The sequence below is a fragment of the Balaenoptera physalus genome, assembly GCF_965194825.1.
Source record: "Balaenoptera physalus genome assembly, contig: SUPER_7_unloc_4, whole genome shotgun sequence".
Classification (NCBI taxonomy): domain Eukaryota; kingdom Metazoa; phylum Chordata; class Mammalia; order Artiodactyla; family Balaenopteridae; genus Balaenoptera; species Balaenoptera physalus.
In genome coordinates, this window is record NW_028126531.1 from 237,568 (window position 1) to 262,217 (window position 24,650).

The window sequence follows — 24,650 nt, forward strand, 5'->3', positions numbered from 1 at the left end:
ACTTGCTACGACCCCAGCACAGTCCCTGAGCCTGTTAAGTCCCACTTATCCCCTGGGGGCCTCCTTGGGCCACGCGTGTAGGTAAAGGTCACAGACCGCGAGTCTGTCGTGAGCTCCCAGTCCTGTGAAAGTTGATTAAATACATTGTGGGGAAGTGAACCTTCCCTGCTTGGGGGCTCCACGGCCTCTGGGAGCCTGGCCCTCTGTGGAGGAGCTCCAGGGGCCTTCCCTCTGTCTGGGCTCTGGGAGCTGGAGTAGGGGGAGAGTCTGGGCTGGGGCCACCATAAGCCGCTGGCCCCTGACTTCTTTTCTCTGGGCCTGTACACGGTGGTGGGACGCCAGGGGCTCCCTGGTCACTGCGCCATTTATGGGCGCCTCTGCCACTTGCCTCCTTCCCCTGCATCCCACCCTCGGGGCACATGACAGACAGTGAGGTGACTGCACACACAGTCACACCCCTGCTCGTTCCCCAGGGGGCGGGGAGCACTGTGAGTAGGGCTGTCCTCTCCTCCGGGGCAGGGGTGGACGGCCCTCGGCGGCCTCCATGCTCGTCACCTCACACCCTCAGACCTGGGAGTGCGCGGCCCTCCTCCTCACCGCTGCTCCAGAGTGTGAGAAGGACAGAGGACGCGTGACGCTCCCGGCCCACCTCAATCCCAGCTCCATCGGGGAGAGAAGGAGCTTCCAGGGCAGGCATCATCTATCCCCACCAAGACATGGGGGCAAGGTTTCTGCCACGTCTGGACTCTGGGCTAGCACTGCCCCCAAACTCCTCTCCTTATTCTGACATGTGAACTTGTCTCTGACACTTTCTGGAGCCTGAGGGGAATTTCAGCCCTCTGCAGACCCCTCCCCTACAGTCCCACAAGTTCAAGGTAGAGAGAGAGCAGGAGAGGACTGAGCCGGTTCCTGAGAAGGGGGAGGTCTTTAGGTTTAGTTCACCTTGACACGTCCTGAATGCTGTTGCTTGTTTCTGTAATGCTGCTATTATGGAAACTTAAATGCAGTGAGGGAATTGAGGTGAGGATGGGTATTCCACGCTGGGATCAACCTCCCTCCATGGCCCCATCCCATCTGGAAGCCAAAGCAGGCACCTGGGAAGAGTGGACCCTGATCCCTTCCCTTCCCCCCAGCAGGGCACAGACAGAGGCCACCACCTCTCATGAGAAGAAACATTTATTTTGGGAAACAAAAATTGTGGTAGGAAGAAGCCATTAACACATAGACAATGTGTTAACATGAGAAGAAACAGGTTTTCTTTGCATGACCTGCACTTTTCCTTGCACTGCTTTCCTACCAGGAGAGGCATGAGAAGCACACTCTGGTTGACCAGAGGGAACACATTTTTGAGGACATGTTGGATGATGGCGCAGGTGGCCTGAGTCACCTGCCACCCTTGGTCTACGCTGGCAGGGTCTGACTGGGGACTCCAGTTCCCTGGGTGGGAAGGCAAACTTGTCGCCTCTGCCTCTGGTATGCCTGCTGTTGTTAAGGTAGCTGTGGTCCTTGGGGGTGGCTTGGTGACTGTAGGCTGTATCTTTCAACACTCTTCTCTGTTCTGAAGAGGAGAGAACCCTGTGGTAGTACGAATGCCCCTCTGCTGGGGCCTGGAGCTGTTCTGGGTGCTGATTTAACTCTGAGGCACAGAGTCCTTGGTGAAGCCCCAGTTTGTCTACTAGGACCTGTCCAACAGCTGTTCCAATCGCCCGAGGATCAATAGCCCTGCTCTCTACAACAGATTTGCCTTTGGTTGGTTCCTGGTGGTGAGCAGTGGCTGATACAGGCTTGCCTTTTTGAAGGGATTTTTCTGTTCCTTTGCCTTTTTTATTGTGGCTAAGATACTGCAGAAAGTGCCTAAGATACTGCAGAAAGTGCCTTGTCCATTTTTGGCTTTCTGGTGAAAGCTCTCTCTTCTCTGGCGAGAGCTGGGGGTGTTTGCTCCCAAGGGACTCTCCTCTTTCCCTGACCTGAGAAGCGTGGCTCATCCCACTTGCTTGAGAAGCCTTTAGTCCTGAAGACCTTTCTTCATACTCTCCCGGTTTGGGCCTCCAATCGTCCTCCCTCTCATCAGTTGGGGCAAACATCTTGCTCTGGCTGTTCATTTCTTCATCCTCTTCTGGTTTGAGCCTCTCACAGACCTCCCCATCATCAGTTGAGGCAAACTGGCCCTTACACGGGTCCCTAACCTTTGCTTTCCAGGGTTCCTGTTGTCCCTGGTTGCTTCTCATTTCTTCATGTTCTCCTGGTTGCAGTCTCCTAACGCTCCTGCACTCCTCAGCTGGGGCAAGCGTCTCGCTCTGGCTTCTTGTTTCTTCATGCTGTCCTGGTTGGGGCTTCGTGAAACCCCTCCACTCCTCAGCTGATGCGAGCACCTCCCTCTGGCCCTTCATTTCTTCATGCTCTTTTGGTTGGGGCCCCTTAAAGTCCCTCCACTCCTCAGTTGGGGCAGACATCTTGCTCTGGCTGTTCATTTCTTCATCCTCTTCTAGTTCGAGCCTCTCACAGACCTCCCCCTCATCAGCTGAGGCAAACTGGCCCTTACACGGGTCCCTAATTTTTGGTTTTCTGGGTTCCTCTTGTCCCTGGCTGCTCCTCATTTCTTCATGCTTTCCAGGTTGGAGCCTCTTAAAGCCCCTCCACTCCTCATTTGGGACAGACATCTCACTCTGGCTCTTAAATGAGTCCTTAAGTTTTGGTTTTCTGAATTTCTGCTGCCCCTGGCTGCTCTGTTCACTCACGTTGAGGTCATATGGCACCACCTGGAAAGCTGGCGCGTCCTCACTAGCATGTTCCCTCTGGGAACTGGAAAGAGACCTATGAGAAGCCAAGATGTCTGCAGGAAGGAGCACATCAGTGTGAGAGTCTTGAAGGAGCTCACCAGTGGCACGGCCTTGAGCCACCTGTGTTTTAAGGCATGGCTCCTTTGGATGTTGGGCAACTGACTTTGTTGGTAGTGACAGGGTTTTGCTAGCGGCTGGAAACCCCAAGACAGTCCCATTCTCCCAGCTTCTGCCCATGAGGTTGACTGTGGGCATCTGATAAGGCAGTCTGCCCTCCTGTCCAGTCAGAGGGGCCTCTGAGGGCCCATACCTGTCAGCAGGTGAAGTCTTTCCCAGGGCCCTCTGGATTTCTGTATGCTCAGGTGAGGGAACAGGGAGGGGACTCACCAGGGTGGGAACTGTTGCTTTTGTTATCACTTTCATTCCCTGATGGGGCTGAGGTTTTCCCAAGAACTTATTAGCAAAGTTGGCTTTTGAGTGTGCCCCAGATTGCCAGGTGGCAGAGGGGGAAAAGGTGGACCTTGGAGAGGACAAGGGTTGAGCCCCACATGGCTTGAGATTTATGGGCTCAAAGGCCTGTTTGGGTAGGCCCCACCTGTGCCTTACCCGCCACCTTATAATATGTGCTTCCAGCATCTGCTGAATGCTTGGACTGAGGAAGGAAAGCATACGGGAGGAGTTTACACAGGGTTTCCAAGACTTCAAGGGTGCTAGATTTCTGATTTCCTCGTGAGGGTGGGGCTTAGAAAAAACACAGTTGGCAGCAAGCCAGGATTGACGCACAATCACAGGGATCAAACCTTGATTAATCTGCGTCGACTTTGTGCTCAAATGGGCTTTCAAGATTTTTTCTAGATGTTTCTTCTCTGGGCTACTGGGTAAAGAGTTTCCAGAGTCACTCATCAAGGGCCTCATCAGGTATCTTTCTGACTCCTTTTCAGAGTTTCTTTGCAGAAACTTCCCTGGGAGCCTGGCCCCGGAGGAAGCTTTTGAGATCCTCCTCAGACATGGCCTTAGACCCTTGCCGAAATCCTTCCCTGGTTGAAATTGCATTTGACCCTTCCTATGGGATCTCCTAGGGTGCCTGGACCTTATCTTCTGTGGGTCCAGTCTCCTTTTGCCTGTAAAAGCAGAGGGCTGCCAGGGTCCCTGCTTGCCCTGTGCCTGATAAGTCCTTAAAAATTGGCACTGAGAGGAACTCAATTCCAGAGACAGAGACAGGTGGATACTGAGGCACAGGCCCCTCTTGGTTTGATCTTTGATGAGCCTCTTTTGAAGATGTTGCTTCTGGAGATCAGGGCCAATTAAGTCCTCATGATGAATAGAAACTGACCTTTGGGCCTGAGAGCGCCCCCTCTCTTGGGGAAGGTTGAGATTGAGTTGGCTAAAGCCTTTCTGAGATCTTTTGACCACAGAGGATGAAGGCTTCCCACTTTTCAGTTGCTTCTGCAACAAGGGGCATTTCAGACATTGAGTTTCAGTTGGGATAAAATATGGTGTCTTGTTCTGAAATGTAGGACAATCTAGTCCACAGGTACTCATCTGGGGTGGAGAATAAGGTGGTCTGAATGGGAGAGAAGATGGGAGGTAGGGCTGGGCCTGGATCTGAGCCAGAGGTGGGGACTGGCACAGAGGCAAGGTTTGAGTGAAAGGCTGGGGTGGGACCCCCGGGCAGGGCAAGACTGCGGCCTGCGAAGGACCTAAAGGTATTCTAGGTTGAATTGAAACTGGAAAGCCATTAGAAACTCCACTGAATAAAACAAAGGGTGCCTGCTGTTGAGTAGAGCTCCTAGTAGCCACCAGGGACTCGCTGTGCAGAGAGGGGTGACCACAGTAGAGGTGGGTGTATGTCAGTTCCAAGTGGTCCCTCAAGACCTCGGAGTGCAAGAGCTGCCGAGGACCGGGTAGCTGCTCTGTTTTGTCTTTCCTGTTCCAGAAAGATTGAGGGGTTGTGTTGTCCTGCTCAGCACCCAGTGATTTCCACACATTCCCTAAAGTGTTCAGGTGGTAGTCTGAGCTCATTTGTTCCGAGAATGACCCATCCTTTTCTTTCCCCTTATGAATCTTTAGTTCTACTTTCTTGGTGATTAGAATCTCCAGCAGCTTCTGGACTTCAGAGTTGACAAGTGAGGGGCTACCAGTCTCTACCTGCTTGTCTGTGGGCTCTTCCTGGAATGGGGCCCCTGGTGGCTGGTGGGACAGGTGTTCTTGCCGGGGCTCACTCTGTGATGAGGTGGGGAAGAACAAGGCCTTGGTAGTCTTCCACCAGAAGGACAGGAACAAAATGGGATAGCATGCAAGGCCAAGACTCAAGATGGCTGCGATGGTAGATGCCAAAAAAGAGTTACCTGGAGGTGAGCTCTTTGCAACAGTGCCAAGGGTGATTCTCTTCAAGTTGGATTGGTCTTGAGGTTCTTTTGACAGGGTGGAGGCCACAGGTAAAGAGCCCTGGGTCAGAGGAGCCAGGGCAGCTGATGGGCACGTGGCAGGAACAGCCTTTTCTGAAGGTTCCCTGCAGGGCTGGTGGGCTCCAGCAGACGCTGCTCTGCACACTTCACCAGGGGGGTCTTGATAGGAGAGCTGATGAGAGCTGCCCTTGTCAGGGAGCCTCCCCAGGTGGCTTCAGGAGACATGAGGCACAAGCTGCAGCCAGGAGCCCCCAGGGCCAGGAGGGCTGGGCAGGCCAGGCAGGGGTGGGCACCTGTGGCCCACAGCCCTCCACAGCCCCCATGCTGACTTCACAGTGCTCCTGCTGTCCCTCACCCCAGGGCTTTGGCCATACCCCACCCTCAGCGCTCCCCCTCCCAGCTCAGCCCCAGGCTGCCTGCAGCCCAGGTGTCACACCATAGGCTTTGGGTGGAAGAAGAACCCAGGAGAGAAGGGGAAGGTTCTTTACCTTTGTAGAAGTGAAGTCAGGGCCCAAACCTCTTCCAGCTCTTGCAGGCAATCTCTGAAAACTGGAAAACAGCAGACTGGGTCATGGTGGTGAAGACAAGGGCTTAGGGGGTCTTACAGGAGGCTGAGTGCTGTGTCCCTTTAAGGGGACACCATTGGGAGATTGGAGCCCAAGCACCAGCGTCCAGGGCCACATGATCCCTGACAGTGATGGCGAAGCTCATGAAAGGGTTTATCATTTACAAAGTACTTCCATATCCATTACCCCTTGCTGCCCTCCCAGCCTCCCTGTGGGGGACAATGGGCAGGGGTCACATCACAGAGGAATCTGAGCAAAGTTAAACAACTTGTCCACGGTCGGACCTGGAGGTCCCGCCTCCCAATCCAGGCGCTATTGGTCCACTGTAGGCCACACACCCCTGCTGGGCCACACCCTTTTCCGGGCCCCTTACTGCTTCGTTGTGCACATGGAATCTGGGAAGTATCTGGGTTCTGCCCTCCTTCCCAGGAACCTCCCTGAGGGTTCTGTTTCTTGAGGCACAGGCCCTGCCACTGGCCTCCTCGGAGCCTGTGGAGTGGGCCCTCAGGGCTGGGAGAGATGGGGCCTAACCCTCGGGGCACACAGGGCTGAATGGCACAACTTACCTTTCAAAGCTCTGTTTTTCATCTTAACCTTGTGTTTCCCCCTCCACTCCGTCTGATGCTGAGAGACAGAAAAAACGAGGACCTGGGACCCAATTCTCACTCTCCCCTCTCTAGACAAGCATCAGACACTCAGTGTTCATACATAATATGACTTTTTACATTTAACTAACAGAGCTCTGTGGTTTTTCTTTCCTTTCACTCATTTTTAAAGAGGATAAAAATATTTTCTGTTTTCCTTCTCTGAAGAACATAAAGAAGGATTTTCAATGTGAGATTCACCCTGGATTTCTTTTGTCACTGTTCCTCTGCTCAAGAAACACACACATTCTCTGAACTACGGGTTCATCTGAGCTCCAACAGGTGGGTCTCTGCTTCCCGAGGCCAGGGCCACTCCAACCCCCGCTCTGAGGCTCTCAGGGCCTCAGCACTGCCAGCAGATCAGCCCTCATCCGAGACACGTGTTCACAGCTGGTGATCCATTGTTCATGGGCCTGTCCTCTGGCTGAGACTGAACTCAGTATCCAGTCCTCGACCTCTGGTCACTGTGTGTGAGACTTGCCCTGGAGCCCTCTACCACACCTGGACAACTGGTCTGAGATCTTTGGATACAAATCCTAGTGTTCACTCTATCCCCTGCCCAGGCTGGCTTGCCCTTAGAGGGATGACGTCCTATTCTTAGGAGTAGATGTCCTATTCTTTCCCATTTCAGGAGTCTCTGAAGTTGATTCAGAAAAGTGGAAAAAATAATAGAAAAGAAGGGAGAAGCATGTGCTTGTGGGTCTGGCCCAAGGGTTCTTTACCTTCGTGATGTTTCCATGTTTCCTAGGAGGTGGTGAAGATAGATTATTCTGGAGGTAGGAGAGTAACAGGAAATAGAGCCCCAGTCCACACAGAAAGCCAAGGATGGTGGCACTCGCCCAGGAAGTGCGACTGGAGTACAGCCAAGTATCAAAAGTGCTTTTCAGAGAAAAGAGAGGATTCTCCATCATCTGAATCACATTGCTGGCTTCAGGCAACTGAGCACAGGATGTGTACTTGGGGACTGAAGTCCTAGGCCTACATCATAGAGCTGTGGTCTGGTCACAAAGGGCTCTTGAGGGTGGAGGAGGGAGTAATAGAGGAGGAGGCTGGACCACGGCCCCTCCCCACCATCCGCCCCACAGCTCTATCCCTCGACCCTCATGGGTCTTCTAGACCTTAGTCAATTTTCTATTCATTCCACCTGGAAATCACATTTTTCCTGGTTCCTCAGATCTCTTGGGGATTTCGAAAGATTCCCTTTCTCTCGTATTGAATCATTACTTATTTCAGCAGAAGCTGAAGATACAATAGGAAGGCCATTAATATACAGTACACTTTTTGCTTCCCTTTCCAATTTTAGTGATTCTGGAATCATCATTTAATGTTGTGATAATATTCAATTGAGAAACTTAAGTTTTCTGTTTTTTGACAAATAATTTGAGCCCTCAACAAACAAAAGTTTTTTTTTTTTTTATTAATTCAAGTGATCTGCGGATTATCCAGTTCATTTGGATAATACCCTCCATAGGTATGGATCTCTTTCTAATTAATGTTGTCTGGAGAGAAAGATGAAAACAGCTTTTCACAATTTAAATGTCATTGGTCTCCTGTCAGAATACGTTTTTATTGTGTTTTATCATACAAAATGGTACATTTCCCTACTACTTCCTCAGCATCTGTCAGGTATATTAGGAAATGGGTTTTTTCCTCAGGTAATTGCTCAAATCTGTAAGATGGTTTTAGGTCTACTCTCTCTGACCTGTTTTGACCTTTAAACCTCTTCGAGTCCTAAATGCACGTCGCATTTCTTTCTAAGATCCTGGGAGGTGTGGCCATTTGAAAAGCCTTCACTTTTTCTCGCCATTGATATTTACTGTTATACCTCTCTGCGAGGGCTGCTTGATGGGGATGTTACATGAACATTCCCCCTGCTTGTTTTCTGTGCTTTATGGGAGTAATGTGAGCTTTCTGTTTTAGATAATTTACTATGTTCTCCACTGTGGACAAAGCAGGGAGTGAGCATATTGCTGTAAGGCAAAAAAGCATGATTGACAAGGTGGGTGTAAAACAAGCCAAGAGTCCTGGTCCTCATGTGCGTAATAGGTTCCATCAAGTGAGGGACAAATGGAAGTGATGCAAAGAGAGAGAATGGAAATGAAACTAAGAAATAATCTCTCCATTTTTATTTTCTTTAATGTTACCAGCCTGGATGAAAAGACTTCAAAGCACATAGAACCAATGAGTCAAAAATTATATTGTAATTATACATCCATGATTTTCATGTGAGTTCTTAGATCATGTTTTACCAGGTATTTTTCTGAAACATTTTTCTGAATAAATGGAAAGGTGTTCCTGATAGGCAGGAAAGGCAGATATCAACATTTTACAATTGACTTCAGAGATGTAGAGAGCTGGAAAGAGTGTTGTTGGAAATTAATGACTTTTTTCAAACCCTTCCTAAAACTGAGGTTGCAGCACAAGCAACCAACAGGAACTCTAGAGAGTGACAGGCACCTGCAGGGAGAAACAGCAACTTGACATTCATTTACTTAAAACAGACACAGACTGAATGAATTATAAGCCCAGAGATTAAACTAGACAATTTTAACAAATTGAGCAACAAAACAAACAACCAAATACCAGATTATAAACCAAAGAATAAAATAAATGTCCATGAGTCCATACTTATATAAATAAATCATTGACCAGAAAAATAAATTACAGAAAAATTACAAATAATATATAAAGATATTTAGATATTCCTGCCTCCAAGAAGTGGAGTTTTATTTTGATCATGTATTGGGTTTAGTGTTGGGTTTCTAGCTAACAGAGATTTGAGAGAGAAAAAGAATAACTTTACAGTGAATAAACCTGGCAGGTACCACCTAAGTCTAGTGGTCCTGATAACATCCTCAATTATAAGTCATCTTGAAATCATGTACCCTCCGATATGATGCATAAGAAAAGCATTCACCTCTGTACTATGCTTCCCCCAAACCCATAACCCAAGTCTAATCATGAGAAAATATCAGAAAAAAGCAAAATGAGAGATATTCAAACTTGAAAAAGTCATGAAAATCAAGAAAAGACTGAGAAGCTCTCACAGATTGAGGATGACTAGGCAGATAGGTAACTAAATGCAACATGTTATTCTTATTTGGATCTGGAACAGACAAAGGACATTAATGGAAAGACTTGGTGAAAGTAGAATGAAGTCTGCAGTTTACTTAGTAGTGTAGTACCAATGTTAATTTCTTAGTATTAACAACTGTACTATGGTTATATAAGATGTTAACATTAAGAGAAGCAGTTTCCAGAAGTCATCACTCCTATCCTTACGATAAGGAAAATCTGGAAAAACTGGAAATCAACAATTCTTTCCCATTTCAGGAGTCTCTGTAGGTGATTCAGAAAAGTGGAAATAATAATAGAAAAGAAGGGAGAAGCATGTGCTTGTGGGTCTGGCCCAAGGGTTCCTTACCTTCGTGATGTTTCCATGTTTCCTAGGAGGTGGTGAAGATAGATTATTCTGGGGGTAGGAGAGTAACAGGAAATAGAGCCCCAGTCCACACAGAAAGCCAAGGATGGTGGCACTCGCCCAGGAAGTGCGACTGGAGTACAGCCAAGTATCAAAAGTGCTTTTCAGAGAAAAGAGAGGATTCTCCATCATCTGAATCACATTGCTGGCTTCAGGCAACTGAGCACAGGATGTGTACTTGGGGACTGATGTCCTAGGCCTACATCATAGAGCTGTGGTCTGGTCACAAAGGGCTCTTGAGGGTGGAGGAGGGAGTAATAGAGGAGGAGGCTGGACCACGGCCCCTCCCCACCATCCGCCCCACAGCTCTATCCCTCGACCCTCATGGGTCTTCTAGACCTTAGTCAATTTTCTATCCATTCCACCTGGAAATCACATTTTTCCTGGTTCCTCAGCTCTCTTGGGGATTTCGAAAGATTCCCTTTCTCTCCTATTGAATCATTACTTATTTCAGCAGAAGCTGGAGATACAATAGGAAGGCCATTAATATACAGTACACTTTTTGCTTCCCTTTCCAATTTTAGTGATTCTGGAATCATCATTTAATGTTGTGATAATATTCAATTGAGAAACTTAAGTTTTCTGTTTTTTGACAAATAATTTGAGCCCTCAACAAACAAAAGTTTTTTTTTTTTTTATTAATTCAAGTGGTCTGCGGATTATCCAGTTCATTTGGATAATACCCTCCATAGGTATGGATCTCTTTCTAATTAATGTTGTCTGGAGAGAAAGATGAAAACAGCTTTTCACAATTTAAATGTCATTGGTCTCCTGTCAGAATACGTTTTTATTGTGTTTTATCATACAAGATGGTACATTTCCCTACTACTTCCTCAGCATCTGTCAGGTATATTAGGAAATGGGTTTTTTCCTCAGGTAATTGCTCAAATCTGTAAGATGGTTTTAGGTCTACTCTCTCTGACCTGTTTTGACCTTTAAACCTCTTCGAGTCCTAAATGCACGTCGCATTTCTTTCTAAGATCCTGGGAGGTGTGGCCATTTGAAAAGCCTTCACTTTTTCTCGCCATTGATATTTACTGTTATACCTCTCTGCGAGGGCTGCTTGATGGGGATGTTACATGAACATTCCCCCTGCTTGTTTTCTGTGCTTTATGGGAGTAATGTGAGCTTTCTGTTTTAGATAATTTACTATGTTCTCCACTGTGGACAAAGCAGGGAGTGAGCATATTGCTGTAAGGCAAAAAAGCATGATTGACAAGGTGGGTGTAAAACAAGCCAAGAGTCCTGGTCCTCATGTGCGTAATAGGTTCCATCAAGTGAGGGACAAATGGAAGTGATGCAAAGAGAGAGAATGGAAATGAAACTAAGAAATAATCTCTCCATTTTTATTTTCTTTAATGTCACCAGCCTGGATGAAAAGACTTCAAAGCACATAGAACCAATGAGTCAAAAATTATATTGTAATTATACATCCATGATTTTCATGTGAGTTCTTAGATCATGTTTTACCAGGTATTTTTCTGAAACATTTTTCTGAATAAATGGAAAGGTGTTCCTGATAGGCAGGAAAGGCAGATATCAACATTTTACAATTGACTTCAGAGATGTAGAGAGCTGGAAAGAGTGTTGTTGGAAATTAATGACTTTTTTCAAACCCTTCCTAAAACTGAGGTTGCAGCACAAGCAACCAACAGGAACTCTAGAGAGTGACAGGCACCTGCAGGGAGAAACAGCAACTTGACATTCATTTACTTAAAACAGACACAGACTGAATGAATTATAAGCCCAGAGATTAAACTAGACAATTTTAACAAATTGAGCAACAAAACAAACAACCAAATACCAGATTATAAACCAAAGAATAAAATAAATGTCCATGAGTCCATACTTATATAAATAAATCATTGACCAGAAAAATAAATTACAGAAAAATTACAAATAATATATAAAGATATTTAGATATTCCTGCCTCCAAGAAGTGGAGTTTTATTTTGATCATGTATTGGGTTTAGTGTTGGGTTTCTAGCTAACAGAGATTTGAGAGAGAAAAAGAATAACTTTACAGTGAATAAACCTGGCAGGTACCACCTAAGTCTAGTGGTCCTGATAACATCCTCAATTATAAGTCATCTTGAAATCATGTACCCTCCGATATGATGCATAAGAAAAGCATTCACCTCTGTACTATGCTTCCCCCAAACCCATAACCCAAGTCTAATCATGAGAAAATATCAGAAAAAAGCAAAATGAGAGATATTCAAACTTGAAAAAGTCATGAAAATCAAGAAAAGACTGAGAAGCTCTCACAGATTGAGGATGACTAGGCAGATAGGTAACTAAATGCAACATGTTATTCTTATTTGGATCTGGAACAGACAAAGGACATTAATGGAAAGACTTGGTGAAAGTAGAATGAAGTCTGCAGTTTACTTAGTAGTGTAGTACCAATGTTAATTTCTTAGTATTAACAACTGTACTATGGTTATATAAGATGTTAACATTAAGAGAAGCAGTTTCCAGAAGTCATCACTCCTATCCTTACGATAAGGAAAATCTGGAAAAACTGGAAATCAACAATTCTTTCCCATTTCAGGAGTCTCTGTAGGTGATTCAGAAAAGTGGAAATAATAATAGAAAAGAAGGGAGAAGCATGTGCTTGTGGGTCTGGCCCAAGGGTTCCTTACCTTCGTGATGTTTCCATGTTTCCTAGGAGGTGGTGAAGATAGATTATTCTGGGGGTAGGAGAGTAACAGGAAATAGAGCCCCAGTCCACACAGAAAGCCAAGGATGGTGGCACTCGCCCAGGAAGTGCGACTGGAGTACAGCCAAGTATCAAAAGTGCTTTTCAGAGAAAAGAGAGGATTCTCCATCATCTGAATCACATTGCTGGCTTCAGGCAACTGAGCACAGGATGTGTACTTGGGGACTGATGTCCTAGGCCTACATCATAGAGCTGTGGTCTGGTCACAAAGGGCTCCTGAGGGTTGGGGAGGGAGTAATAGAGGAGGAGGCTGGACCACGGCCCCTCCCCACCATCCGCCCCACAGCTCTATCCCTCGACCCTCATGGGTCTTCTAGACCTTAGTCAATTTTCTATCCATTCCACCTGGAAATCACATTTTTCCTGGTTCCTCAGATCTCTTGGGGATCTCGGCTGGAACCCACCATTTTCATAGCCTTTGAAGCTCTGAAATTCTCCCAGGATTTTGGCTGTTTCCCAACGATTTTAACTCTCAGAATCTCCTTTGTTCACAATTCCATCGTTTTTTCATCTCGCATATTTACATTTAAGTTGTATCAATACTTTCTCAGCAAATTTCAGTTATACAATACAGTATTATCAACTCTGGTCACCATGTTGTACATTAGATCCTAAGACTTTCATCTCATACAAAGTTTGTACCCTGTTGCCACCCTCTCCTTATTTCCCCCAACCCTAGCCCTTGGCAAACACTCCTCTGTTTCTATGAGTTTGACTTTTTTCTGTGTAGATTCTGTATATAATTGATAATAGGCAGTATTTTCCTTTCTCTGTCTGGCTTTCACTTAGCATGATGTCCTCTAGATTCATCCACATTGTTGCAAATATGAACACCACTTTTCCCATATAATAAGTTTTTTACTTTCATCAACCCAGAAATAGAATTTTTTTTATACTTATTTAATTTTGAATATTTAATTTGTTATAGTTTCCATCCACCTTTGCCGACTTCACTCAGAATAATTAACACAAAAATTCAAACTAATGATGATTATTTCAAATTTACAAAACCAAGTATAACAAAAAGATAAGTAATTTAACCTCTAAATGATATGTTTTGTGTTAGTAACATTTTATACTTCTGAAGTTAGAAAAGCTTCGCAAAAACTGTACACACACACACATTTTGACGGACCAATGCAGTATATTCAAATCCAAAAATTAAGCATGTCCTCATTTTCTCTAAATCTTTTGTATATTGTCTTGACCACATTTCTTCTCACTCTGCCCAAAATAGACAGTCTCCATTCTCCAGAGTTTAGAAACATGTGTGGAACACCCAGAAGTCAGAAATGGGTTAGGTGAGCTTAGGTTCTCATCTTTAGAGTAGACACTGGGACTGGAGGACCAAGGCCTGGGTTAAAGTCATCTACAGTAGCCTTTTCTGATATCCCTAGTGTGTTCTACACATATTCTCTTTTTCAGAATACACCTTGCCTTCCCCCTCCTACCCTACCCTCTCCAGACCCTGGAGCTTCGAGTCTTGCCTGTACCTTATAGAGAGGGCACTTTGAGTCTTATAGGAAATCCCCTATGACATCATTGGACATCCCTTTTGGCAGGTGGAATTGGGTATTCACTTAGGGATTGTACTTTTTAATCACTAGCTGGTTAATTTTTCTTAATATGTGAAATATTTATTTGGCTATACTGTCATGAATGTACATGTTCAAGAACATGTCTCTAGCATCTACTGTTGCTTTTATTACAGTCTCTTCACCCTTTATGATATTGTCACTGGGGCATGACAGTCCTCAGTGTGAACGACTAGGGCACCTGAGGAGCATGGAGGTCCCTAATTTAGACAACTAGAATCAATGGAGATCATGGTGGGTCCTGATTTCTGCTTCATTTGCAGGGGGACTTATGACTGAAATGTGAGTCTCATCTTGACCTAGAAAATCAGGCTTGGGCATGCAAGGAATCACCTTCCAATATGATTCTGTGAGATAATGGAAAATATATATTGGTCTCTGCCACCAGTGCCTGGCACAGAGCTCCTGAAGCTCTTGTGATTTCCTGGGTGATAGGAGTGTCTTTTTTTTAAATTAATTTTTATTGGGTTATAGTTGATTTGCAATGTTGTATTAGCTTCTGCTGTACAGTAAGGTGAATCAGTTATACATAGACATATACACACTCTTTTTTAGATTCTTTTCCCATATAGGTCATTACAGAGTATCGAGTAGAGTTCCCTGTGCTATACAGTAGGTCGTTATTAGTTATCTATTTTATATAAAAGTGTCTTTTTGTGATAGGGATGGGGCAGGCACGTGGCTATGAGTGAGCAACCATCAGCAGTCCCACTCAGCCACTGGTTGGCTTTGCAGTGGGCCCCTCCCCCTCCCCTTCCTCTGTTTAAAAGGAGCCTGCATTCAGACTGGAGGAAGATGGTTCTTTGGGACACTAGTCTACCATCTTCTCAATCTGCTGGCTTTCTGAACAAAGTCATTATTCCTTACCCCAACACCTCGTCTCCTGATGTACTGGCCTGTCGTGCAGCGAGCAGAGTGAGCTTGGGCTTGGTTTCATTTTGCTCTCGTGAGGTGACTCTGGGTGGGCTCCTGGGTGGCTCCTGGGTGAGGGCTGGTCACCAGAAAGACCAAGCCATGATGCAGGCTTGACATTTTTAGCCCCACCCCACTATTCTCTTGAGAAGGGAGAAGGGCTAAAAAGGGAGTTAATGACTGATCACATGCCTACATGAGGAAGTTTCCGTAAAAATCCCTAAAGTACAGGATTTGGAGAGTTTCCAGGTGGGTGAATACATCCACATTCTGGGAGGGTGACACACCCCAACACTGCGGGGACAGAAGCCCCTGAGTTTGCGACCTTCTCAGATATCATCCTATGTACCTCTTCATCTGAATGTTCATCTATATCTTTTCTCATATCCTTCGACAAACTGGTAAATATAAGTACTTCCCTGAATCCTGTGAGCCCCTTTGGCCAATTAATGGAACCCGAGGAGGGGGTCTTGGGCATCATTTCCTGAGTACAAATTATTGATTCTCTGAACCCTTTTGTACACGAGTGCTTAGATATTCACCTTTGTAGGTATTAGACAGTTACACATACAAACACTTACAGATTATGGAAAGATGATTTTTGACTTGATAAAAAGATAATCTTGGTTATACCAAAAGAGGTCTTGTATAAGTTGTTCTTATTACCCTAAGCTAGTATATTTATTTCCAATTTATGCATATTTTGATCACAGAATAATTTGTTGCATAGTTAACTCTCTTAGTAGTCACCAAAATCATGTTTAATGTCTTCCTCAAGAGATAAGACAACTTTATACTTAACAAGTCAAACAAAGGTCTCTTTCTGGAGCTGGGACTGAAATTCAAGTCTGCTACTTTATTGCCTCTTATCATCAAATGATGTAGGAACAAATTAAGAAAAATATAGAAGAATGTCAAGTAAGATAGTGGGTATACTGTGAGTTATTTTATTTACTTTGTATTTAAAAACACATAACACTTGTGAAGTGTCAGGTATGGTTCCATTTAAAATACTGACCATTTAATAGTTTAATAGTTTATGTGTGACATAAATAATGTATATCTGTGGGATCTAACACAAAAAGCATCACAAGCATGTCTGAAAATAGAATTGCTGTTAGTAATGTCAGACCATAACTGTGCAGTTTGTCAAGGTGTTCTTACTATAAATTCCCAGTGTATCACTTTTCACTGAAACTTCTGATGATATGCATTTCAACCCTACTTTGCTGTTTTGATCAAGGTTTTCCTTCTTTCTACACTTTTACAACAGTACTGTAACATCGTAAGCATGATTCAAAGTGTAGTTCTTTAAAAACTTCCTTTAAGAGAATTTTAGAGAATCCTGCAAAGTACATTTCTCCACATGTATCATCCTACTTCTGTCAAACCACTTAGCATTTGCTTGATAGCGGAATCATCTATGGATATGTCTGACTTTTCTCCTAGATAGCAAATTTCTGGAGAGCAGGGACAGTTTTGGGCAGATTCAAGCAACATGGAGAAACCCTGAGATTCTGTGGGCCCAGGCGTCCCTCTTCCATGCAAGGCCTAGGTAGGGTTTGAGCCAGGTGACTTGCCCAAGATCATATGTCTAGTTTGTGGCAGAAATAGGCCTATCACACAGTCCCTTGACTCTTAGTCCTGTATTTTTCTACCACACAGCTCAAGCCAACTGTGACCTCATTGTCCTTGTATAATGAAGATGGCCTTCCAGTAAGCCAATAAGTAGATATTGGGCACTAAAATATGCCTAACATAGCAGCATGGGACTAAGGAGGAAATAAAAGAAAACTAATAAGAACCATCATGTATTTATTATTATGCCACCAAATAGAATTTTTTAGCCTTCATCCTTATAGTAAAGTACCAGTTTGGGGAAATAGCCCACTACCTTTGCTCATTTATGCACCGCAGATGATATGGGTTGTCATTGGATCTGAAGACAATGTATGTGTTGACTTTAGTATCACAAATCTTATCTTCACTGTGCTATATTTTGCTTATGATTTGTTTATGAATTATGCATCTATGTTTATGAGGGAGATTGTGGTTCTTCCTGAAATGCAAGGTTCCTGGTCTTATTAACAGCTGTGCCACGACCTCCACCATAGTCTTCCAGTTTGCCTGTTTCTTTGGTCTCAGCATTCTCTGCTATGACACACAATGCTAATGTCTGGATTGCGACGCATGTAAATTCCAGCAGGGTGGAAGGAATGAAAGAGGATGAGAGAAATCTAGCACTGCCAGAAATTAAGAAGTGAAAAATCTTGGGGAAATGGGAATGGACACAAAAACCATTAAAGAGAGTTTATTTCATGAAGACAAGGTTGTTTTCACATTCAAAAAAATCAATCATTATTACACATCATATTTATAGGATAAAGGAGGAAAGTCCAATGATCACCTTAGTAGACGCCAGAAAAAGAATTTGGTGTAACCCAGTATGTTAAATGACTTATTTTTCTATTGCATCATATTCTTGACAATCCTAATGTTGTTTCTTGTATTTAACAAACTCTAAAACCTAATCCTGCTCAGTACTTTTCTAGGCTTACATGTATATTTCTTATGAAGCCTTTAGGGCATGTGTTTAGAATGTAAATCAATAAGAAAACTCTTCCAGAAAACCTAATCCAACTAGAATAGTGTGTATAGTAGAGAGGAACCCTCGTGTTAAATAAAGACCCCTCCCCTAAAAAATTAATCAGTATTACATTGGATTATTTCCCTGACCTATGTGATGCTTTTTATCTCTGTAATAAAAGAAGCCATAAGTATAGGAAGTGCCTGCTGCTCAGTTATTAAGGTGAATTTCAGAAAGATTCCCTTTCTCTCCTATTGAATCATTACTTATTTCAGCAGAAGCTGAAGATACAATAGGAAGGCCATTAATATGCAGTACACTTTTTGCTTCCCTTTCCAATTTTAGTGTTTCTGGAGTCATCATTTAATGTTGTGATAATATTCAATTGAGAAACTTAAGTTTTCTGTTTTTTGACAAATAATTTGAGCCCTCAACAATCAAAAGTCTTTTTTTTTTATTAATTCAAGTGGTCTGCGGATTATCCAGTTCATTTGGATAATACCCTCCATAGGTATGGATCTCTTTCTAATTAATGTTGTCTGGAGAGAAAGATGAAAACAGCTTTTTACAATTTAAATGTCATTGGTCTCCTGTCAGAATACGTTTTTATTGTGTTTTATCATACAAGATGGTACATTTCCCTACTACTTCCTCAGCATCTGTCAGGTATATTAGGAAATGGGTTTTTTCCTCAGGTAATTGCTCAAATCTATAAGATGGTTTTAGGTCTACTCTCCCTGACCTGTTTTGACCTTTAAACCTCTTCGAGTCCTAAATGCACGTCGCATTTCTTTCTAAGATCCTGGGAGGTGTGGCCATTTGAAAAGCCTTCACTTTTTCTCGCCATTGATATTTACTGTTATACCTCTCTGCGAGGGCTGCTTGATGGGGATGTTACATGAACATTCCCCCTGCTTGTTTTCTGTGCTTTATGGGAGTAATGTGAGCTTTCTGTTTTAGATAATTTACTATGTTCTCCACTGTGGACAAAGCAGGGAGTGAGCATATTGCTGTAAGGCAAAAAAGCATGATTGATAAGGTGGGTGTAAAACAAGCCAAGAGTCGTGGTCCTCATGTGCGTAATAGGTTCCATCAAGTGAGGGACAAATGGAAGTGATGCAAAGAGAGAGAATGGAAATGAAACTAAGAAATAATCTCTCCATTTTTATTTTCTTTAATGTCACCAGCCTGGATGAAAAGACTTCAAAGCACATAGAACCAATGAGTCAAAAATTATATTGTAATTATACATCCATGATTTTCATGTGAGTTCTTAGATCATGTTTTACCAGGTATTTTTCTGAAACATTTTTCTGAATAAATGGAAAGGTGTTCCTGATAGGCAGGAAAGGCAGATATCAACATTTTACAATTGACTTCAGAGATGTAGAGAGCTGGAAAGAGTGTTGTTGGAAATTAATGACTTTTTTCAAACCCTTCCTAAAACTGAGGTTGCAGCACAAGCAACCAACAGGAACTCTAGAGAGTGACAGGCACCTGCAGGGAGAAACAGCAACTTGACATTCATTTACTTAAAACAGACACAGACTGAATGAATTATAAGCCCAGAGATTAAACTAGACAATTTTAACAAATTGAGCAACAAAACAAACAACCAAATACCAGATTATAAACCAAAGAATAAAATAAATGTCCATGAGTCCATACTTATATAAATAAATCATTGACCAGAAAAATAAATTACAGAAAAATTACAAATAATATATAAAGATACTTAGATATTCCTGCCTCCAAGAAGTGGAGTTTTATTTTGATCATGTATTGGGTTTAGTGTTGGGTTTCTAGCTAACAGAGATTTGAGAGAGAAAAAGAATAACTTTACAGTGAATAAACCTGGCAGGTACCACCTAAGTCTAGTGGTCCTGATAACATCCTCAATTATAAGTCATCTTGAAATCATGTACCCTCCGATATGATGCATAAGAAAAGCATTCACCTCTGTACTATGCTTCCCCCAAACCCATAACCCAAGTCTAATCATGAGAAAATATCAGAAAAAAGCAAAATGAGAGATATTCAAACTTGAAAAAGTCATGAAAATCAAGAAAAGACTGAGAAGCTCTCACAGATTGAGGATGACTAGGCAGATAGGTAACTAAATGCAACATGTTCTTATTTGGATCTGGAACAGACAAAGGACATTAATGGAAAGACTTGGTGAAAGTAGAATGAAGTCTGCAGTTTACTTAGTAGTGTAGTACCAATGTTAATTTCTTAGTATTAACAACTGTACTATGGTTATATAAGATGTTAACATTAAGAGAAGCAGTTTCCAGAAGTCATCACTCCTATCCTTACAATAAGGAAAATCTGGAAAAACTGGAAATCAGCAAGTTTTCATAGACTCATCAAAGAACTAAAGTTGCAAGGCTAATTGTCACCCCAAAATTTGGCGAGACAGGCACATCCAGAGAGATATAGGAGCCAAGATCTGCTTACTTGCAGTAGGAGCCATAGACTAGCAGGATGACTTAAAAGGTAATTTTGACCAACTGCTGGAAGCCAAGGATGACTAGTTGAGAGGGAGAAAATCCTGGGAGCCAGACTCTTGGGGGGCATTCCCTTCAGGAACCCCTGCAGGCTCTCATGGTGAGGATGGAGAGAGGTGCCCTGGTGGCTCTGGAGGGGGTGGGGACGAAGGGGTGGCAATGGAGCTTTCTATGTAGCAGAATCTTACTCTCCAGAGAAAGGACTTGGCCAGAGTGCAATTCTGAAATCTTATCCCAGCTAGAGGAAATAAATTCTCCCCCAATTCAGCCTTCTACATCCTTCCTTTCTCATGTGATGCGGTGTGTTGGGGGAACATGTCAGCAGGGGATAGGGCTTCAAGGAAATGCTGCAGCCAAGGGAAGGCGTAGCGGCAGGGGAAAGAGCCATATCCTTGGGGAGGGTCAGAAACAGTTGTGAAGGCCACACCCTCAAACAGAGTCCCACTAGAGACTGGGATTTACTGCAAGATTATAGAATGTTTTCCCTCCCGCACAGTTCACCATCACACCCGCAGGCCTCCAGGATAGTTAAGAGTAGATCACAGCCAAGAGAACTGCAAGACACAGACTGAAGCTGAGCAACAGTACTTAGGGAAACCCCAAAATCAAGATGAGAGACAAGGGACTTCCCTGGTGGTCCAGTGGTTAAGACTCTGTGCTCCCAATTCAGGGGGCCCAGGTTTGATCCCTGGTCAGGGAACCAGACCCTGAATGCCGCAACTAAAACCCGGCTCAGCCAAATAAATAAGTATTAAAAAAAAATAAAAAAAGAGAGACAAAAACAAGGACATTAGAGGAATTTGAAGCCTTTGGCACCTATGTTACCACAAACATTAAAAACAGAACAACTGACAAAGATCAGAAAATTATATCTACATAAAGGAGGAACTTCCAAGGAGAAATGAATGCTGGTAAAATTAAATCCTTGAGTTTTCTGCTTCTTAATCAATCTAAAAAATAACTTTTATCAGCCCTGGTGGCCTAATGGATAACATATAACTGTTTTAAGGGACAATAGTAACAATGTGTTAAGGAATTATGGCACATGGATAAGTGAAATTAATGACAGCCACGTCACAAGGATGGGAGAAAAGAATTGGGAATACTATGTTATAAAGTTCCTGCACCCATCAAGTGGTGTAGTGTTATTTCAAGGTGGGATTAGATTATTTTAAAAATGCATATTGTAAACTCTAAAGAAACCATAAAAAATTTAAGAAGTATAACTTACACTCTTAAGTGAGGAGATAAAATGGAAACATTAGGGGAAACTGGGTACAAGGAACAGTCTGTACTATTTTTGCAACTTTGCTGTTATTCTAAAATTATTCCCAAAGTAGTAGTTTAATATGTTCCTTAAGTGTACTTGCTTAATTATGAAACTGTCTCAAATAAATTAATGGTGGATCTCTTGCCCTCAGTTCCTAATTTTGAAAAGTAAAAAATCCTGGAAAAATTAGCACATTTAAGTCAGTTTCTCCACCCCACTCCAGGTGATTCTCTCCACATTGTCCCTCATTTGGCTATATAGATTATTTAGTTCTTTTTAGGATGCTAATACAGCTGTCACTGTAGCTATGTATGCCCCATTAATGTATGTAACAGAATATGCCCACATAGATTGCTGGATATATATGCCCTTATTCATGTTTTCAAAGACAAAAAATAAACAAGTAAGAGGATTGATTTTATTCAGGCTTTTGCAATAAGAAGATCAGAATGTCTTGCAGGGTGGTTTTTGCCTTAGACTTTTTTAGGGAAAGTAGAAAAGTTACAGGTGGGGCTGATTTACAGTTGGAATTATTTTGCAATTAGGTGAAGTCTCAGTCAGTTAGATGAACAGGAAGGTTCATCTCTGTGTCTGGCTAGTTTTAGAAGGACAAACAGTTCTGAGCTCAGCTAATCATTCATGGAACAAAGAAAGGGAAGTTGAGAGATCAGTGCCTGGTCTTATCAGCAGGTTAAGGCAAAAGGGGAAAAGTTGGTGTTTCCCTGGACACAGATAAACAAGGGAGTGATCTCCAGGTCTTAGGGGAATCCTGAGAAGGCCTGGGTAGCAAATCTTATCTTAAGTGGGGTGGTTCTTTGTGGTACACAAAAGGTGGAGGATTTCAGAAAACAGAGGATAGGGTGATTTCTTAACTGTTGCTATTTTCTGAGATCACAAATCACAGGTAAAATTCAAAACTGTTGGGCCTCAGTTTTGTTCATGACCAAGAAATGTCATTCATTGTTGAACAACACAGAGGCAATCATAAACCTTTGAGTGGGGCAAATCTGGGTCTAAGGAATAATCTCCTGAAGACTCTTGTTTGGCGTTGTTCCTGCAAAATCATTTGAACAATTGTTGAGAGGAAGTGGAAAAGATGAGCGTTTTAGAGTTCTGGAGATCAGGCATCTTAAAAGAGGGATTCTAAAATGAAGAAGAGAAATATTAACATAAAATATTATAGTAAGTAAAAAGTCTGTACCCTCTCTTTTCCATGTGAAAATTAGAGGCAAAATCATATAAACTTAAAATTATGTTTAGTAACTAATTTTCAGTATTTTATTTTATTTAAAAATGTATAGGTATCTAAAGAATACTATTATTTAACTCAGTTTAGCATAAGTCTAATGTTTTAAGTTACCTAAAGATCTTGGAAACTATCTTCATACCACAAAGCATAAGCACTGTTAAGATTGGTTTGAATAATGATTCAATTTGGTTAAACAAAAATTTACATTTTTCATAATCTGAAACATCTGGTAGATACAATGCTAGTTTATTCAATCAGAAAAATTTTATAAGTTTCAGAAGAGCATATCCAGGTAGAATAAAAATGTATGATGTTGAAAACATAGCTGTTTTTATTAAACCAATAATATTAAGCTAGTCTTTTTTGACAAAGATTTGCCTTAATTATGTAAACTTGAATTTTACAAACTTTTTAGTTAGTTTCCATAAGAATACATTTTTAAGCATATGAAAATATCAGAAGTTCAGTTTCCTTAATTTCTGGTAATTTTAGAACTATTCAATTTATGTGTGTTTGTTTATGTTTAAGCTAATCAAAACAGAATTCTCTTTAAGAAATTTCATAGTGCAATTTTGTAATACCATCCAAAGGTAGAAACTTACTACACATTCATAGACAAAAATACATACAGACAGACACAAATAGAGAGGTTCAGTTCTACAACTTTAGCCTTTAGCCATGCATTGGACAAAAGCACAGAAATACTAATACATGATCCCTGGGCCATATAAAAGAGTTAGCTTTCATCCTTGTCCCACCAATACTTGTAAAAGAGATCTTCAAGATTCCCTTTGTCCTGATGTGTAACCTTATGGATGCTGTGTACTAAATTTTCGGCAAGTAACCAAGAAGAGACCAAGTGGCCATCTGGGTGTCTCCAGAATCCATCTGAGTGGCAAAACATCCAGCTTGTTTCCAATGAGATTGTTCAGCCTCAGGTTTTAGCAGGCTGTTGTGCCATAGGTTCCTTAAGTAGAGTTTCCCATCTGTAAAAACGATTGAGCAAGGGGAAGTATGTAGGTGGCAGAGGACAAATTTTCTTGGGAAGTGGCTATGTTAACATTTTTGTCAGTCAGGTAGTTTCCTTGGCTTTGGGAGTTCTGGCTTCCAGTGTGAGCTTTGATTTTGAGAATAGCTAATTATTTGGTTTGCAATGTCTTCTAATAGGTCAGTGACTTGTGTTCCGTTTTTGATGGGTATTCCTGCAACTGTCATTGAACACTCTGTGTTTCCATTAAAGGGGGCTTAGGGATCTTGACAGAAGCAAAAGAAAGTCGGGTGGTCAGTGAGAGCAATTCAGGGGCAGAGGTGCCTAGGCAGAGTCAGGGGCCCAGAAGGTAAGGCCATTGGGAGAGCAAAGAATACTGTTTTCCAACTGGAAAGTTATTCTCTTCCCAGAAAGTTTACTGCAATTTTGGGGCTAATGCTGGGTAAATCATGCCAGGTAGTAAGAAGTTCTAGTGAGACAGAAAGAGGTTTAGATAAAGGCAGGTCACACACAGCATGAATGTATGTCGGTTCTGGAGTTCTGTGCGCCTCCTTGGGCTGCATGGCCTCCTTTAGAGAGACCTCCTGCAGGAATGCAGCTTTCTGTTCTCCCGCACAGATGGCCAACCTGCTACTGCATGCCGAACCCTTGCTCTGACTAATTAATTTTTCTTCTCCACTTACTTCTGCTTTTAGTAAGTGAGCCAATTCACCCCATTTCCTATTGTAAATTAGATAAACCAAACATTAGATACAAAGAGAGGGATAAAGAACCAGTTTCTTGGTTAAGCTTGACCTCTTTTATGTGTATCCAGTTGTTGTGTTTTTCTGCTTGAATGGGATGTGGTATTAATAGGAATAAAGCCAATGAGGCAAACAAGTCTGAGCGGTCTGAACATCACATAATAAACACTGAAGGAGGGCTGGTTTCCATAGTTG

General features: G+C 42.7%; 2 protein-coding genes across 5 annotated transcripts in view; one reads left to right on the plus strand and one right to left on the minus strand.

Annotated features, from left to right (window-relative positions):
* LOC309665293 (uncharacterized protein) overlaps nt 1–24,650 on the plus strand; it is a 325,697-nt gene that overhangs the window by 231,237 nt on the left and 69,810 nt on the right. For 2 of the 4 annotated variants that reach the window (XR_014266310.1, XM_082478928.1), the window contains one exon: nt 8,319–8,634. The exons of the other annotated variants lie outside the window; for them this stretch is intronic. Coding sequence is in view for 1 of the 2 variants with exons in the window: in XM_082478928.1 (XP_082335054.1) it covers nt 8,319–8,360 (42 nt within the window). In the remaining variant the exon portion in view is untranslated. Of the gene's footprint in view, nt 1–8,318; nt 8,635–24,650 lie in introns of those variants that run through there. 4 annotated transcript variants of the gene reach the window in all.
* Nucleotides 844–5,402, minus strand: LOC309665297 (spermatogenesis-associated protein 31E1-like; the record flags this gene model as incomplete). Its single annotated transcript, XM_082478935.1, has 1 exon — nt 844–5,402. A coding segment is annotated over one exon (4,188 nt), but the record flags the coding sequence as incomplete, so codon positions are not given.